The 15,965-nt window shown below is 43.6% G+C and overlaps 1 protein-coding gene across 2 annotated transcripts in view; it reads left to right on the top strand.

The window, feature by feature from the left end:
• The window catches only part of DNAH10 (dynein axonemal heavy chain 10), a 543,078-nt gene that overhangs the window by 174,141 nt on the left and 352,972 nt on the right, over positions 1-15,965 (top strand). For both annotated transcript variants that reach the window (XM_033954155.1, XM_033954154.1), the window contains exons 25-27: positions 10-221; positions 7,258-7,414; positions 9,196-9,429. In XM_033954155.1, coding sequence (XP_033810046.1) covers positions 10-221; positions 7,258-7,414; positions 9,196-9,429 — 603 coding nt within the window. The remainder of the gene's footprint in view (positions 1-9; positions 222-7,257; positions 7,415-9,195; positions 9,430-15,965) is intronic.

Genomic DNA, 15,965 nt, shown 5'->3' with positions numbered 1-15,965 from the left:
GTTTTATAGATGGCTAAGGAAGAATGGTCTCAGACTTTGTGGGCAAATCTAAATGTTCAGTTTCTGCTGGAAGGAATTGATGGATTTCTTAAAAGTCTTAGAAAACTGCCAAAAGATGTACGCAATATGCCTGTGGCCTTTTATCTAGAACTGAAAATGAAGGAATTCAAAGATTCAATTCCATTGCTTCTGGATTTGAAAAATGAAGCATTACGAGAGAGGTTATAATTCATTTTTTACTTTTTATATACATTTTTCAATGCATATAGTTTTATGTGGATAGTAGGTAGGTTTGTGTTTTGGGGTGTAAAGTTGTTTAAAATTGGCCATGTGTGATGTAATTTTATAATGGGTGCCTATGTGAAATGTCCAAAAAGGCTTATTTTAAAAGAACAACATTGCTTTAAACTATATATTTTTATAAAATAGACTTTTAGATGTACGAACAGATCAAAATCTCTTCTTTGCAACAGATCAAATCCTTAACCCTCCCCTCCCCCTCCTCAACGCTTCCCACCTCTTCCTTTACTTTTTCCCCACCCTTCCAAGATTTTGCTCCCCCCTCTCATCTAATATGCTTTGTTCCCCCTTCTCATAAATCCAATTGTATTCTCTTACAGTACATACTATATATGCTCTGTATTAGCCCTTCCCTCACCTAAATTGTCAATGTAAACTAGTTTTGACCTTTCGATTGCCTTGCTATGTTCTTCTTTCTCAATCGCACTGTATGTAATTCATCTATTTGTTGTGAACCACCTAGAACTCCCTGGGTATGGCGGTATACAAAAAAATAAATTATTATTATTATTATTAATAGCACACAAATTACTCTTGCTCTTAGAATGGACACTAGGGAATTCTATAGATGGTTTCTAGCGTTATGTGCTATTCCTTAACATCCCTCTGGAGTGACCCAGAGAAACTGATGGGTTATGCATGCTTTCTAGCAGTTGGAGATTGAGAATTGTGATTCTTCAGTGAGTTAATAAGAACTCTGTAGTTCCCTCTTCTAGAATCAGTATTCTCAATCTCCAGCCAGTTGGTCAGTGGTAAGCCCTTCAATCTCTTAGGTTTTTTATCAAGATACTTAGTCTTAGTAGACATATAGATCCTTCCTCACCCTTAGACACCAGTGGCACAGTCAGACACTTGTGTGGAGTCCCTTGCTCCAACCTAGCTTTTACACTGGGACTAGGTCCTTCTGCCTTCAAACAGGTACTGAGGCAGGATGGTGAAGAGCTTGGAGCACTGCTGGGAGTAGGGCAGTGCATTCAGGCACTTGGAGAGCCACTGGAACCGGGGCTGCATAGTCAGGCGCTTAGATGCGGCACAGTCACTGTGGGCCACATAAAATGGCCAGGCGGGCCGGATTTGGCTCAGGCCTTGTGTTTGACACGTGTGCTCTAAAGTATACAGATTAAGATCTTTAAGTCTGACCCCATACGCCTTATGATGAAGACCACGCACCATTTTAGTAGCCTTCCTCTGGACCGACTCCATCTTTTTTATATCTTTTTGAAGTTGCAGCCTCCAGAATTGTACACAATATTTTAAATGAAGAGTGCCTCTGAGCAACAAAACCCGTTTGGTGGATACCAATCATAGATGCTGGCACTGTCATTTTTGATATAGGGACACTGGATCATCTGCTGTTCTATTGTCCTTTGATACTCAATTTTTGGAAGTCGATATGGGGACAGATTAATGCTATACTTGAGTCATCAATTCCATATGAGGTAGTCATATGTGGGATGATATTACATCTGAAGCCCTCATTGGCAGATATAAAGGTCGGCTTTTCCTTATTATGACCGGGATAGCCATGCAAATGGTTAGTCGCAATTGGAAGAACTGGGATCGCCTTAACTTTACTTTATGGTGGGCAAATTTATGTTTAAGTTACAGGTATGAAAAGATGAATGCGGATATGCTGGGGGCATACTAAGAGTTTCAAGTTAATTTGGGGCCCATTGACGTCTTTTATAGATTCATTATAGTTGTCTTTTCCTTTATTTCTGTTGGTATAATACACACACCCAGGGGGAGGGAGAGCAGGAAGGGGTATTTCTTTGTATGGTTCTATTCCCTTATGAAAATGTTGGTTGGGTGGGGTTTTTTTTGTTTTAAATTCTTTATTCATTTTTGCACATTACAACAAGTGTAGCAGATAAACTCATATGAACTTATAAATACACACTTGATTAACTCTCATATAACACTTTAAGTATAACATTTCATTACAAATTAATATTCTATAATATTTTGAATATTATGTAATAAACCTAATATTTAAACTATTCTTATTAAATAGAAAAACCTCCCCTCCCATCCCTCCCATCACAATATTACATATTAAAAATGTTGTATGGATTCTGATTGATTATAAGTGCATATATGATTACTATTATTTGTATAGATATTGTATTGCATTTTTGTTATCTTTAGAAACTCAATAAAGATTTAAAAAAAACAGCAATATTCTAAATGAGGCCTCACCAAAGTTTTATATAGGGGCATCAATACCTCCTTTTTCATACCGACATACCTCTCCCTATGCATCCTAGTATCCTTCTAGCTTTCGCTGTCACTTTTTCAACCTGTTTGGCCACCTTAAGATCATCACATACAATCACACCCAAGTCCTGCCCTTCTATCGTGCACAAAATTTCTTCACCCCTAAACTATACTGTTCCCTAAGGTTTTTGCAGCCCAAATGCATGACCTTGCATTTCTTAGCATTAAATTTTAGCTGCCAAATTTCAAACCATTCTTCAAGCTTCGCCAGGTCTTTCTTCCTTCATGTTATTCACACCATCCTGGGTGTCTACTCTATTGCAGATTTTGGTATCATCCACAAAGAGGCAAATCTTACCCAAAAGCCCTTCAACAATATCATTTATAAAAATGGTAAAAAGAATAGGCCCTCTAGTTTAAAGCCCTCTTCTGCATCTGTGCTCCATTCCTCTTCTGTTGACTGACTGGGACTGAGACCCATGAGGATTCTCTTCTATCTGGGGGGATGGCCAAGTCCCTCTCCCCTTCTTCCCCCTTCAGTTTCTGATTAAAGCCTGGCTGGATTACTGGATTCGGAAAAAGCCCAACTATTAAATGAATACTTCTGCTCAGTCTTCACCCGAGAAGCGCCAGGGCTCGGCCCTCAGCTACAGACAAGGGTTGGCTCAGTTGACCCGTTTAGTAACTTTGAGTTTACGCCCAGCAATGTCTATGGTGAACTGTCAAAGCTCAAGGTTAACAAAGCAATGGAGCCGGACAACCTGCACCCCAGGGTGCTTAGGGAGCTGAGTGATGTCTTGGCGGAGCCACTGTCCGCGCTCTTCAACCTCTCCCTTAGTACAGGCAGCGTCCCGTTGGACTGGAGGACGGCAAACGTCATTCCACTCCACAAGAAAGGCTCAAAGATGGAGACAGTAAACTACAGACCAGTGAGTCTAACATCGATAGTGAGCAAACTAATGGAAACTCTAATCAAACACCAATTAGATAAGATCCTGGATGAGGAGAATCTACGGGATCCCCGACAACATGGATTTACTAAGGGGAGATCCTGCCAATCCAACCTGATCAGCTTCTTTGACTGGGTAACGGGGAAGCTGGATATTGGGGAGTCCCTGGACATCGTGTACCTGGACTTTAGCAAAGCATTCGATAGCGTACCACACCGCAGGTTACTGAGCAAGATGAGTTCTATAGGATTAGGTAACACATTGACGAAATGGGTTGGGAGCTGGCTTGGAGGTAGGCTCCAAAGGGTGGTGGTGAACGGCACCCCCTCCGAAATGACGGAGGTGATTAGTGGAGTACCACAGGGCTCAGTCTTGGGCCCAATCCTATTCAACATCTTTATAAGAGACTTGGCAGAAGGGCTTCGAGGTAAAATAACATTATTCGCCGATGACGCCAAACTGAGTAATGTAGTGGGCAAATGCACAACAGACGAAGATTCAGTGCCCGACAACATGATGCACAACCTACTCCTATTGGAGCGATGGTCTAGGACATGGCAACTCAACTTCAATGCCAAAAAATGCAAAGTTATGCACCTGGGCAGCCAGAATCCATGCAAGTCTTATACCCTTAATGGCGAGATCCTAGCAAAAACGGTAGCAGAACGAGACTTGGGGGTAATCGTCAGTGAGGACATGAAGTCTGCCAATCAAGTGGAGCAGGCTTCGTCCAAGGCAAGACAAATCATGGGCTGCATACGAAGGGATTTCGTCAGTCGTAAGGTGGAAGTCATTATGCCATTGTATAGATCCATGGTGTGGCCCCACCTGGAATACTGTGTGCAATTCTGGAGGCCGCATTATCGCAAGGATGTGCTGAGACTGGAGTCAGTGCAAAGAATGGCCACCCGGATGGTCTCGGGACTCAAGGATCTACCATATGAAAAACGGCTTGACAAATTACAGCTATACTCGCTCGAGGAGCGCAGAGAGAGGGGGGACATGATCGAGACGTTCAAGTATCTTACGGGCCGCATCGAGGCGGAGGAAGATATCTTCTTTTTCAAGGGTCCCACGACAACAAGAGGGCATCCGTTGAAAATCAGGGGCGGGAAACTACGAGGTGACACCAGGAAATTCTTTTTCACTGAAAGAGTGGTTGATCGCTGGAATAGTCTTCCACTACAGGTGATTGAGGCCAGCAGCGTGCCTGATTTTAAGGCCAAATGGGTTCGGCACATGGGATCTATTCACAGGGCAAAGGTAGGGGAGGGACATTAAGGTGGGCAGACCAGATGGGCCGTGGGCCCTTATCTGCCGTCTATTTCTATGTTTCTATGTAATTTAGTAGTACAGGCTTTAATTCTAAGTAAATTAGATTATTGTAACATCGTGTATTTGGGAATTTCTAAGAATTTGCTTAGAAGATTGCAGATCATTCAGAATTCATCAGTCTGGTTAATTTTTAAATTAAAAGACTCAGACAGAATTACATCATCTTATATAGCTTTACACTGGCTATCGGTTGAGACCAGAATAACATTTAAATTGTGTTATCTGTTGTTTAAAATACTATATGGATAATATTCCCCCACTGGTTGTATACTCTCCAACAGCTGCCAGTGTGGATAAAGAGGAAGGACCATGATGCATTGTTCTCGCTTTTGAAAAAGATTTTGTGGAAAAAGAAGAAATCTAAGCTTCGGTGGAACTTTATGGTGGGAAGCTGGAGAGATGGGGGTCCCGAATTTGTATCGTTACAATTTGGCCTGTGGGCTTCGCCATTTAAGGGGTTAGTTTTTGGGTACCTCTGATTTTACCCCGTGGGAGCTTGAATGTTCCCTGGCACCCCCACTATCTGTTACAGGCCCTGTCCCGTAAAGTGCCGCCTCACTGTCGGAACCACTTGCTGCTAAAATATATGAGGCGGTGTGGTAAGCTTTGATGAAATTATGGAGGGATCACACTCCCATATACTGATGTGCTTCCGATTGTGGGGAATTTGGACTTCACCCCCGGCATGGACCATGGTGTACATTTTCGCTGGGCAGCCTCCCTGATGGAACATGTGTTTTCTTTCCTGGATGAGGAGCATGGAGTGTTGCCTTTTGAGGATCTGGTAGTTCGGCCGGGGGTGCAGCCTACTGACACATATACCTATTTACAGATGACTCATTACATCCGCGCTTTGCAAAGGGAAGGGTTGACAGTGGGGATAGAAGCTCGCTTGGGCACTTTGTTTGAATTGGGAGATGATGGGACCCCCTCCATTTCTTTCTTTTACCGGACCCTTGTACCTGGGCATCAGAGGGGGAACTATTCAGGGATAGCGTCTAAGTGGGCAGTTGAACTGGGGGTTCAGGTGGTGATGGAAGACATAATGAGGGCCCTGAGATTAGGAGTTTCTTTTGTATCCAGTGCATACTTTCGGGAGAGTGTTTTTCAGGTGGTATTATGAGCTGTGTCTCCCGAGTTCAGGCATTTTATATGTGTTTAACGGACCTTTGCAGTTGCCCCAAATGCCAACAGGAAGATAATACTCTAGAGCAAGTGTTCTGGGGGGCTCTTTGTGTTTTTATAGGTGCTGTCCTTCAGAGGGTAGTGCCCATCTCCCCTGAATTGGTGCTATTCCTTCAGGGGAGGGGGGAGGGGCTGTTCCGGAGAGGGGGCAGACAGCTGCTTCGCAAGGCCATTATAGTGGGTCAAAAATGTATTTTGCAACATTGGTTGGAGGATTCTCCTCCGTTCTTTTGGCATTGGAAAGCAGCCTATTACTCCCTTATGCTTTTGGAGGCTCGTGCAACCACCCCTACATTTAAACAACCACAGCACTTTTGGGAGCCTTACATCCAGCTTTTACCAGCATGGGCCCGCAGTTTTGTTCTGAATACTTTGCATTTGTAGTAAAAGTAGTTGGAGAATATTTCTGGGGGAGGTGCAGTGGAGGGTTTAGGGGGATGGCAAAGAGTGGGCAGAGAGGTGAAGGGTCTACTGGTTTCAGGGGTTGGGCAGTGGGTGGGACCCCAGGGGGGGGTTATTGGGTTCATCAGACTGTTCTTGCAGGGATAAAGTGAACTGTGGCTGGGGCTTGTTCTTTTGGTGTAGGTTTGGATACTCTTGGGAGTCATTTAGTAGGGCCATGTTTACAGTCCTGTCAGAGGGTAGGAGATTTCACTGGTATTGTGTGTCTGTTTGTTGTACTTTCTTGAAAGTGTTGCTTTTGGGGGTAGGGTTCCAGGTTAGTTGACTGTTGTTATAAAATGGGAACCTATATATTTGTGCTTCCTTCTTGTTTGCCTGTACAGTTGTGTTGTGTTTCCAATAAAACAAATTTTACTTCACAGTATAGGAATAATTTGATCTGTAGGCCTTTGATTAGTTGATACTATAGTGTATGCAACACATTGGCGTTGCAATTCTCTAGTTCAAAGGGAATCATGCATAAACAACTATTTACTTCTTTTTTTTTCTTATAAGGCTGTGTCTCTTTGACCAACTTTGCCAATTCAAATATGATCTTTCAATGCCTTTAAAAAAGCACTTAAAACATTTTTGTTCCAAAAATTCAATCACAGTGTTCAATAACGGGATATTATCGTCATAGTTCAAACTGATTCCATCATGTAAATATTCTAGATTAATTTGATCTAGTCTTTTTATGTTATTCGCTATGAACTAATTGCTGGCAATAGCGGAATATAAATAAGCCAACAGTAACTGCATGAATCTTGGTGCATATTTTACAGATTAAAAGTGCAACCCTTTATAGAATTGCTTCCTTTATTTTTAGGCATTGGAAAGATCTCATGGTGAAAACGGGCACCAGCTTTGAAATGAAACTCGAAACTTTCACTTTGGAAAATATGTTTGCCATGGAGCTGCATAAATATGCTGAAGTCATTAGTGGGATTGTTTCTTCTGCTGTCAAGGAACTCAGCATTGAGAAGGTAATAACTCCTTATTCTTTTGAACCCCAAGGAATAATGAAAAACACACACTTGCACATACATACATACCCCTAAAGACATACATGGCAAAAAATAATTACATACCCAAACACCCACATACGGAGAAGTATGTACAACTTTAAAAGGGGTAGCCATGTTACCCTGGTATAACAGAGATACTCAGATACACAGAAAACACAGAAAAGTTGGAAATTACTTCATGAGACATACTTTGCATGCTTCCTTACCTAAAATGCCCCCTATCCCTGCTAGGCTGGCTTTTAATCAGCTGTACATTTTATTTTCTTAGTTGTAGATTCTACTGTGAAACCTAATGAATAAACAATTTAACGTTCTTTTTTTCAGTGGTTGTTATCAGTGGCGCAATAAGTGGGGGACGGTCCACCCCAGGCGCCGTCTTGGTGAGGGTGCTGGCACCCATTCTCCTCTCCACCCCCTCTGCTCCATCCTACTCCTCTCCGAGGCCCTTGTGCGCCTTTACTTTCCCCTACTGTACCTCTATCTCTTCGTTGGCATGAGCAGCAACTCCAATTCGCCGCTCGCACCAGCATTGGCTCTCTCTCTGGCGTTATTTCTGGGTACTACACCTAGGAATTGACGTCGGAGGAAGAGCCGACGTGGGCAGCGGGTTGGTGGTGCTGCTTGTCCGTGGAAGTTAAGAGGTACGGGGTAGGGTAGGGAAGGGGTGCATGTGCACTTTTTCACCAACAACACTTCTCTGTATTGGTTCAATCAATCATTTTGTCAAGGCTGGATTACTGCATTTCAGTGTATTTGGGTCTTTCAAAGGTCAGTCTGCAGAGATTTCAATTAATACAGAACACTGCAGCTACCAACTTATCTTCGGTAAGAGTAAATTTGATCACGTAACCCCTCTGCTCAAGGAATTACATTGGCTTCCAGTGTATCTCAGAATTCAATTTGTATTGCATTTAAGATCCTATTTGGCATTTTTGCCACTTTGATTCCTTTAGACTGGAATGTTCATAGATCTCATCTTGCCAGAAGTTCTCAAAAATTAAAACTTACATTTCCCTCTCTCATTGGTAAAAACAGAACCTTTAAGAGATTTAGTTATTCTTTTGCTTTCTGGAATGCTTTCTGGAATGCTTTACCGCTTACATTAAGAAGTTTAAGTTCTTTTGCTTTATTCCAGAAAGGTCTGAAAACTTTTTTGTTTGCTAAACATTTTGGAAGTTAACTATTTCAATCTACTTTTTCTTATCAAATTTATGTGTTATGTTTTACATTATTGTAAACCCAGTCGAGCTCCTCTTGGTTGATGACTCTGTCTATAAAACTAAGGTTTAGTTTAGTTTAGACAGAGAAGAGGGCAGGGGAGGGGCACCACACCCCAGGCGCCTCTCACCCTCACTTGATACGCTATGATTGCTATGGATGGTGATACCTAATAACAGAGTGGTGTAGTTGACTATTGGTTGCTATGTGTATGAAAGAATAGAAGAAATCCTTGGATAAATCAGGCATATTGAGTGGATAAAATAGATAAACTGAGGTGGGGCTCCACTGTTGGGGAAACTTCAGAACTAATACCTTCAAACATTCCATTGTTTTGTCAATTTTTTTGTTTTAAAAGGAAATTCCTGATTGTGCACTTATGTTTAGTTTTCCTTGCTGGATAAAAAAAAGAGTCCTAATTCACTAGGTTCTCAGATTGGAAATGCCAGATCATGAATCCTCTATTTTAATTTTAAAATTTTCTTCCCCATCTAAAAAGATTTTTCCCCTGTTCATAATAGGGTGTCAAAGACATCGTAGACACTTGGGAGAACATGAAGTTTTCTGTGCAGAAGTACATAAAAGGCACTCAAGATCGAGGTTACATTTTGGGATCCGTTGATGACATTCTTCAGATTCTAGATGATAATGCTGTGAATCTACAGAGTATATCCGGAAGTAGGTTTGTGGGTCCCTTCCTGTCAACAGTGCAACAATGGGAGAAATCGCTTTCATTAATTGGTGAAGTTATAGAGGTAAGAAAGGAAGGGAATCCTGCCTTATGTAGGAAAGGCAGTTGGTCGGGGTCTGGTTTGTCCTTTTCAGTTCTGGCTATGGTGAATGTGCACTGCATTCCAGCACTGAGACCAACAGTATCCCAGGAGAGTTCAGTGGCATGGCTGGTGGGAGCAGAACTCCAGCATTCAACAGTGCAGAGTGTGGTGGTATGCAAATATCATGAGCCTCAGCAGCCAGAGGTGTGGGGAGATTAGATGGTGTAACTTGGTGTTCTTCATCCCAAGATCAAGGGCAGTGTATCGCAAACTGTGTGCCGTGACACACCAGTGTGCCTCCTGAAATTTTAGATTGGCCTCCGCGACTGCACAGACGTCGACGTGATGACATTACACATGCATGTGATGTCATCGCATCGACATCTATGCACTTCCGGGTGCCTTCTGGCCAGGGCACTGGATTTAGTGTGCTGCCGGCTGGAAAGTTTGCGATACACTGATCTAGGGGCTAATAGCTCTCATAAATCCTAAGAATGGCCCCCTGATTCTTCCCCCATCACATTCTCCCCCCACTTTATCCCAAGACTTGCTGCGGGTATTACATCCACCCGTCCCATGTAGCTCTCTGTAAGTTTGAATCATGTACTTCCCAAATTTTCAGGGCTCCTTTTACTAAGGTACGTTAGGACCTTAACGCATGGAATAGTGTGCGCTAGACCTTAATGCCAGCATTGAGCTGATGTTATTCTAGCGCACCTTAGTAATAGGAGCCCGCAGTTTTTTGACATGACTGAAAGAGCAGTAAAGGAATCATAGCACAGAGGAATCATGTGGTGCTTGATGAAAATAGAATAGCTGCTTCAGAGGCCAACAAGCCTCTGCAGAAAATATTAGGGGGTGAGGAATTAACTGGAGTAAGGGTCAATTTTAAGAGTTGAGGATAGAGGCAGGATGCTGAAGGCTGACAGTAAGAATGATGATTGGAATCAAGACTGGAGTTCAATTAGAAACATAGAAACATAGAAGATGACGGCAGATAAGGGCCATAGCCCATCAGGTCTGCCCACTCTACTGACCCCCCCCCAAGTCTACTATCCTAGGGATCCCACTCCTGGTGACAGGTTCCCTTGGTTTAACCCTCTAAGGGATCCACATGGGCATCCCATTTGCTCTTAAATTCTTGCACGCTGTTTGCCTCGATCACCTGCACCGGGTAGATCGTTCCAAGGATCAACCACTCTCTCGGTGAAGAAATATTTCCTGGTGTCGCCATGAAATTTCCCGCCCCTGAGTTTGAGCAGGTGCCCTCTTGTGGCTGAGGGTCCTTTGAGAAAGAAAATCTCTTCTTCCATCTCGATACGCCGGTAATATACTTAAACGTCTCGATCATGTCTCCTCTCTCCCTACATTCCTCGAGTGAGTACAGACGCAAATTTTTCAGCCTTTCCTCGTATGATAGATCCTTCAGCCCCGAGACCATCCTGGTGGCCATCCGTTGCACCGACTCTACTCTCAGCACATCTTTTCGGTAGTGTGGCCTCCAGAATTACACACAGTATTCCAAATGAGGTCTCACCATGGTTCTGTATAATGGCATTATGACTTCAGGCTTCTGGCTGACGAAACTCCTGCAGTTGCAACCTAACAACTGTCTTGCCTTAGATGAAGCTTTCTTCACATGATCAGCAGTTTACATGTCTGCGCTGACCATCACTCCCAAGTCTTGTTCTGTTGAAGTTCTAGCTAAGGTCTCACCATTCAAGGTGTAAGTTCTGCACGGATTTCTGCTGCCAAGGTGCATGATCTTGCATTTCTTAGCGTTGAAGCCCAGTTGCCAGGTCGAGGACCAAAGCTCCAACAAATGTAGGTCCTGTGTCATACTATCGGGTGAATTGCCATCTCACTATATTTCATAGTTTGGCGTCGTCAGCGAATAACGTTATCTTATCTTGAAGCCCCTGAGTTAGGTCCCCTATGAATATGTTGAAAAGTGGCGGGCCTAAGATTGAGCCCTGCGGTACTCCACTGGTCACCTCCGATGTTTTAGAGAGGGTACCGTTAACTACCACCCTCTGAAGTCTGCCACTCAGCCAGTCATTGACCCATGTAGTTAGTGTTTCTCCCATCCCCATTGATTTCATCTTGCTCAACAGCCTGCGATGCGGGACACTATCGAAAGCTTTGCTGAAGTCTAGGTATACGACGTCCACGGATTCTCCCAAGTCTAGCTGTTTTGTTACCCAGTCAAAGAGATTGGATTGGCAGGACCTACCCTTGGTGAATCCATGTTGACTGGGATCCCGTAGTAAGAGAGAAGAGGTTGGGGTGCTGTAGGAGAAAATGTGTGTGTGTGTGGGAGGGAGGGGTGACATGTTGCGGAACATAAAGATGTGTATGAGGGCGTGTGAATATGTATTTATTTTAAGAACTTAAACCTAAGCGGGTTCCAAAAATACATACATAGATCATAAAATAAACATTAAACATGTAACATTCTTCTTAAACAATCACTAATAATAAAACCCTAAGCGCGCATGCGCACCCCTACCTGCATGTTCTGTACTCTGTAGCTCTGTGGCTTCGCATGCGCAGTAGAAGGAGTCTTCTGCGCATGTGGAGGCACCTGAAGCAGGGACGCACTGCGGCGACTCCCCCCTCCTGCCCTCACTCCATCTAACACACCGCGGCCCGCGGTCTGGCTGACTCCCTTACAGTCCCTTGCCAAAGTTATTTTTAAGTTCAAAGCTGCCGCCGCAAGCTCCTCTCATGAGCCGCACCTGCATCAGAAGCCTCTCTGGACGGTTAGAGAGAAGGTTTCCGATGCAGGTGCGGATCATGAGAGGAGCCGCCTTGGCAGCTTTAAACTCAAAAATAACTTTGGCAAGGGACTGTAAGGCAACCGGCCAGAAACAAACAGAAATGCTGCTGCACAGGGGAGTGGAGGGAGAGGGAATGCTGCTGCACAGGGAAGTGGGGTGGGGGAGGGAAATGCTGCTGCTGCACAGGAAAATGGAGGGGGAGGGAATGCTGCTGCTTCTGCTGCACAGGAAAGTGGGGGGGGAGGGAAATGCTGCTGGTGAGAAAAGGAGGCTGGGGCTGGAAGCTGAAAGGGAAAAGATAGGAGAAGGGGGCTGGGAAGAGGCAAAAATGGGTTGGAGCTGGGGCTGAAAATAGGGGACATGTGAGGAAGGAGGCTTTACTAGCCTAATGTAACGGGCTTAAACACTAGTAAAAACATAAAATCACACATTCTGTATCCAGTATCTCAGTAATCAATATCATCATCCATTTCCAGAAAAAGCTTCTACAAATAAGGAAGTTTATAAAAGTTAGATAGCTCTAAGTCTAATAAATGTTGGCATTGTCACCTTGAAGCAGGGATGTTAGATCATTTATTATTCTACTGTCCATTCATTTTGGCTTTGTTGAGATCGATTTGGGGCCAAATAAATTGTTTGTTAGAAAATCCTGTGGCTCTATCCTATGATACTATTTTATTTGGAATGTCAATGAGGAAAAAAAGTCAAATTTCTGCAGATAATAATAAATTACTACTTATTATGACAGGATTTGCCATTCAGCAGATTACTTTTAATTGCAAAAACTGGAATAGATTAAATTACAGTTTTTGGTGGAATTCACTGTGTCTTATGTATAAGTTGGAAAGAATGTTAGCGTTGCAGAAAGGAAATTTTAATAACTTTCAGGAGGTTTGGAAACCATTAATAGAGTATTGTAATGAATGAATAATCATTTTTCCCCAGCGATATAATTGTACAGGGGTGGGGGGGAGGAAGTTTAATTATAGATTGATGGATTGGATTAATAAAGAACAATATATATATGTAATCACATGTTTAAGAATAGGGTTGGGAGGGAGGGATTTATTTTTAATTGTGAAATTACTAAGAATAGATACTCAAGTGACCAGGGACTCCACTTGACCAACAGAGGTAAGAACGTCTTCGGACACCGACTAGCCCATCTACTTCGAAAGGCTTTAAACTAGGTAAGTCGGGGGTGGGTACCCACTTTTACACCAGAGCAGTAAGTAACAATCCTGATGTGGCGAACCAAAACTCCGCTTCTAAGTCTAAGGTAAGTACCCTTACTGCAAAAGAATTGCTAGGAGACACTTTAACTCAAATGGGTGGTTCTCTGCATGAGCTTAGTAAACAAAAAGAGTGGAGAGCTATGTATGCTAACGCACACAGCCTAGGGAATAAATTTCTAGAACTGGAAACAGAAATAGTTAATGCAGACCTAGACGTAGTAGCAATTTCAGAAACATGGTTCACAGACTCTCATGGGTGGGATATAACTATACCAGGATACAACCTGCTTCGCCAAGACAGAGAGGGTAAGTTAGGAGGAGGGGTAGCACTTTATATCAAAGAAAACATCAAGACAACCAGAATCACAGATATCAAGTATACTGGGGAATCCATCTGGGTAAACCTGGCCAGAGGCGGAGAAAAATGCCTGTATCTTGGTGTGGTGTACAGACCTCCAAGACAATCGGAGCACAAGGACATTGAATTAATTGAAGACATTGAGAATATCACCTTACGGGGAGACGTTGTTCTGTTGGGAGACTTTAACATGCCTGATGTAGATTGGAACACACTCTCAGCGACTACTTATGATAGCAGGAGGATATTAACGTCCATGAAGGGAGTACGACTCAAACAATTGGTATTAGAGCCCACTAGGTCCCAGGCCATCCTGGACCTGGTACTTACGAACGGGGAAAGCGTCTCAGAGATCTCAGTGGGAGAACCGCTAGCCACCAGTGACCATAACATGGTATGGTTCAACCTTAGGAAAGGCTTCCCTAGATCACAAACAAAAACAAGGGTACTCAATTTCCGGGGCACTGACTTCACACGCATGGGAAACTTCGTCCATCAGACGCTTCAGGTTCAAGAAGTAACGGAGAATGTAGAGGTTATGTGGTCAACCTTGAAATCGACCCTTCATGAGGCAACTATCCGCTACATAAAATCAGTAACTAAACAACAAAGAAAAAAGAAACCCCAATGGTTCACTGATGAGGTCTCGTACCTCGTCAAGGATAAGAAAAGAGCGTTTCTCTTGTACAAACGCACGGGGGGAAAAGAAGCAAACATTGAATACAGGACAAAGTCTGCAGCAGTCAAAACAGCAGTCAGGGAGGCCAAACTTCGAATGGAAGAAACTCTAGCGAAGAACATTAAAAAAGGGGACAAATCCTTCTTCAGGTACATTAGCGACAGGAAAAAGAACGCAGACGGGATAGTACGCCTTAGAACGCCAGACGGGAATTATGTGGAAACAGATTCTGAAAAAGCCAAACTACTGAACGATTACTTCTGTTCAGTCTTTACCTGCGAGGCGCCAGGGCACGGGCCACGGCTGGAAGCAAAGGAAAGCAAGGAAGACCCATTTCTGAATTTTGAGTTCACACCAGCTGATGTTTACAGAGAACTTTCAAGACTCAAGGTGAACAAAGCCATGGGACCGGACAATTTGCACCCAAGAGTGCTCAGAGAGCTGTGCGATGTTCTGGCGGAACCGTTAGCCATGCTCTTCAATCTCTCCCTAAGTACGGGGAGAGTCCCCCTGGACTGGAAAACAGCTAACGTCGTTCCTCTGCACAAAAAGGGTTGCAGAGCAGAGGCTGCGAATTACAGACCGGTGAGTCTCACATCAATAGTGTGCAAACTCATGGAAACTCTACTTAAAGGTAAATTAGACACGATAATGGATGAAGGGAATCTAAGGGATCCCTGTCAACATGGATTCACCAGAGGCAGGTCATGCCAATCCAATCTTATAAGCTTCTTCGATTGGGTGACAGGAAAGCTAGACTTGGGAGAGTCTCTGGACATAGTGTACTTGGATTTCAGTAAAGCTTTCGACAGTGTCCCACACCGTAGACTACTAAACAAGATGAAATCAATGGGTTTGGGTGAGAAACTAACTGCATGGGTCAGTGATTGGCTGAGTGGAAGACTTCAGAGGGTGGTGGTCAACGGCACCCTCTCTGAGACATCTGAGGTGACTAGTGGAGTGCCGCAGGGCTCAGTCCTGGGACCATCCCTTTTCAACATATTCATAGGGGACTTGACCCGGGGGCTTCAGGGTAAAGTAGCACTGTTCGCCGATGATGCCAAACTGTGTAACATAGTAAGTGAAAGCAACCTACAGGATAGTATGACACAAGATCTGATCACGTTAGAAAACTGGTCCTCGACATGGCAGCTAGGCTTCAACGCTAAAAAATGTAAGGTCATGCATCTCGGCAGAGGAAATCCATGCAGAACATACTCCTTGAATGGAGAAATGCTAGCTAGGACCTCAGAGGAACGGGACTTGGGGGTAATCATCAGTGCAGACATGAAGGCTGCCAAACAAGTAGAGAAGGCCTCATCAAAGGCAAGGCAAATGATGGGATGTATCAATAGAAGCTTCGTCAGCCGTAAACCTGAAGTCATAATGCCACTCTATAGAACCATGGTGAGACCCCATCTGGAATACTGTGTGCAATTCTGGAGGCCACATTACCGGAAAGATGT

The sequence above is a fragment of the Geotrypetes seraphini genome, chromosome 8, assembly GCF_902459505.1.
Source record: "Geotrypetes seraphini chromosome 8, aGeoSer1.1, whole genome shotgun sequence".
Lineage (NCBI taxonomy): Eukaryota > Metazoa > Chordata > Amphibia > Gymnophiona > Dermophiidae > Geotrypetes > Geotrypetes seraphini.
The sequence above is the reverse complement of the archived record's forward strand: the minus strand, read 5'-3'. Positions and strand labels throughout refer to the sequence as shown.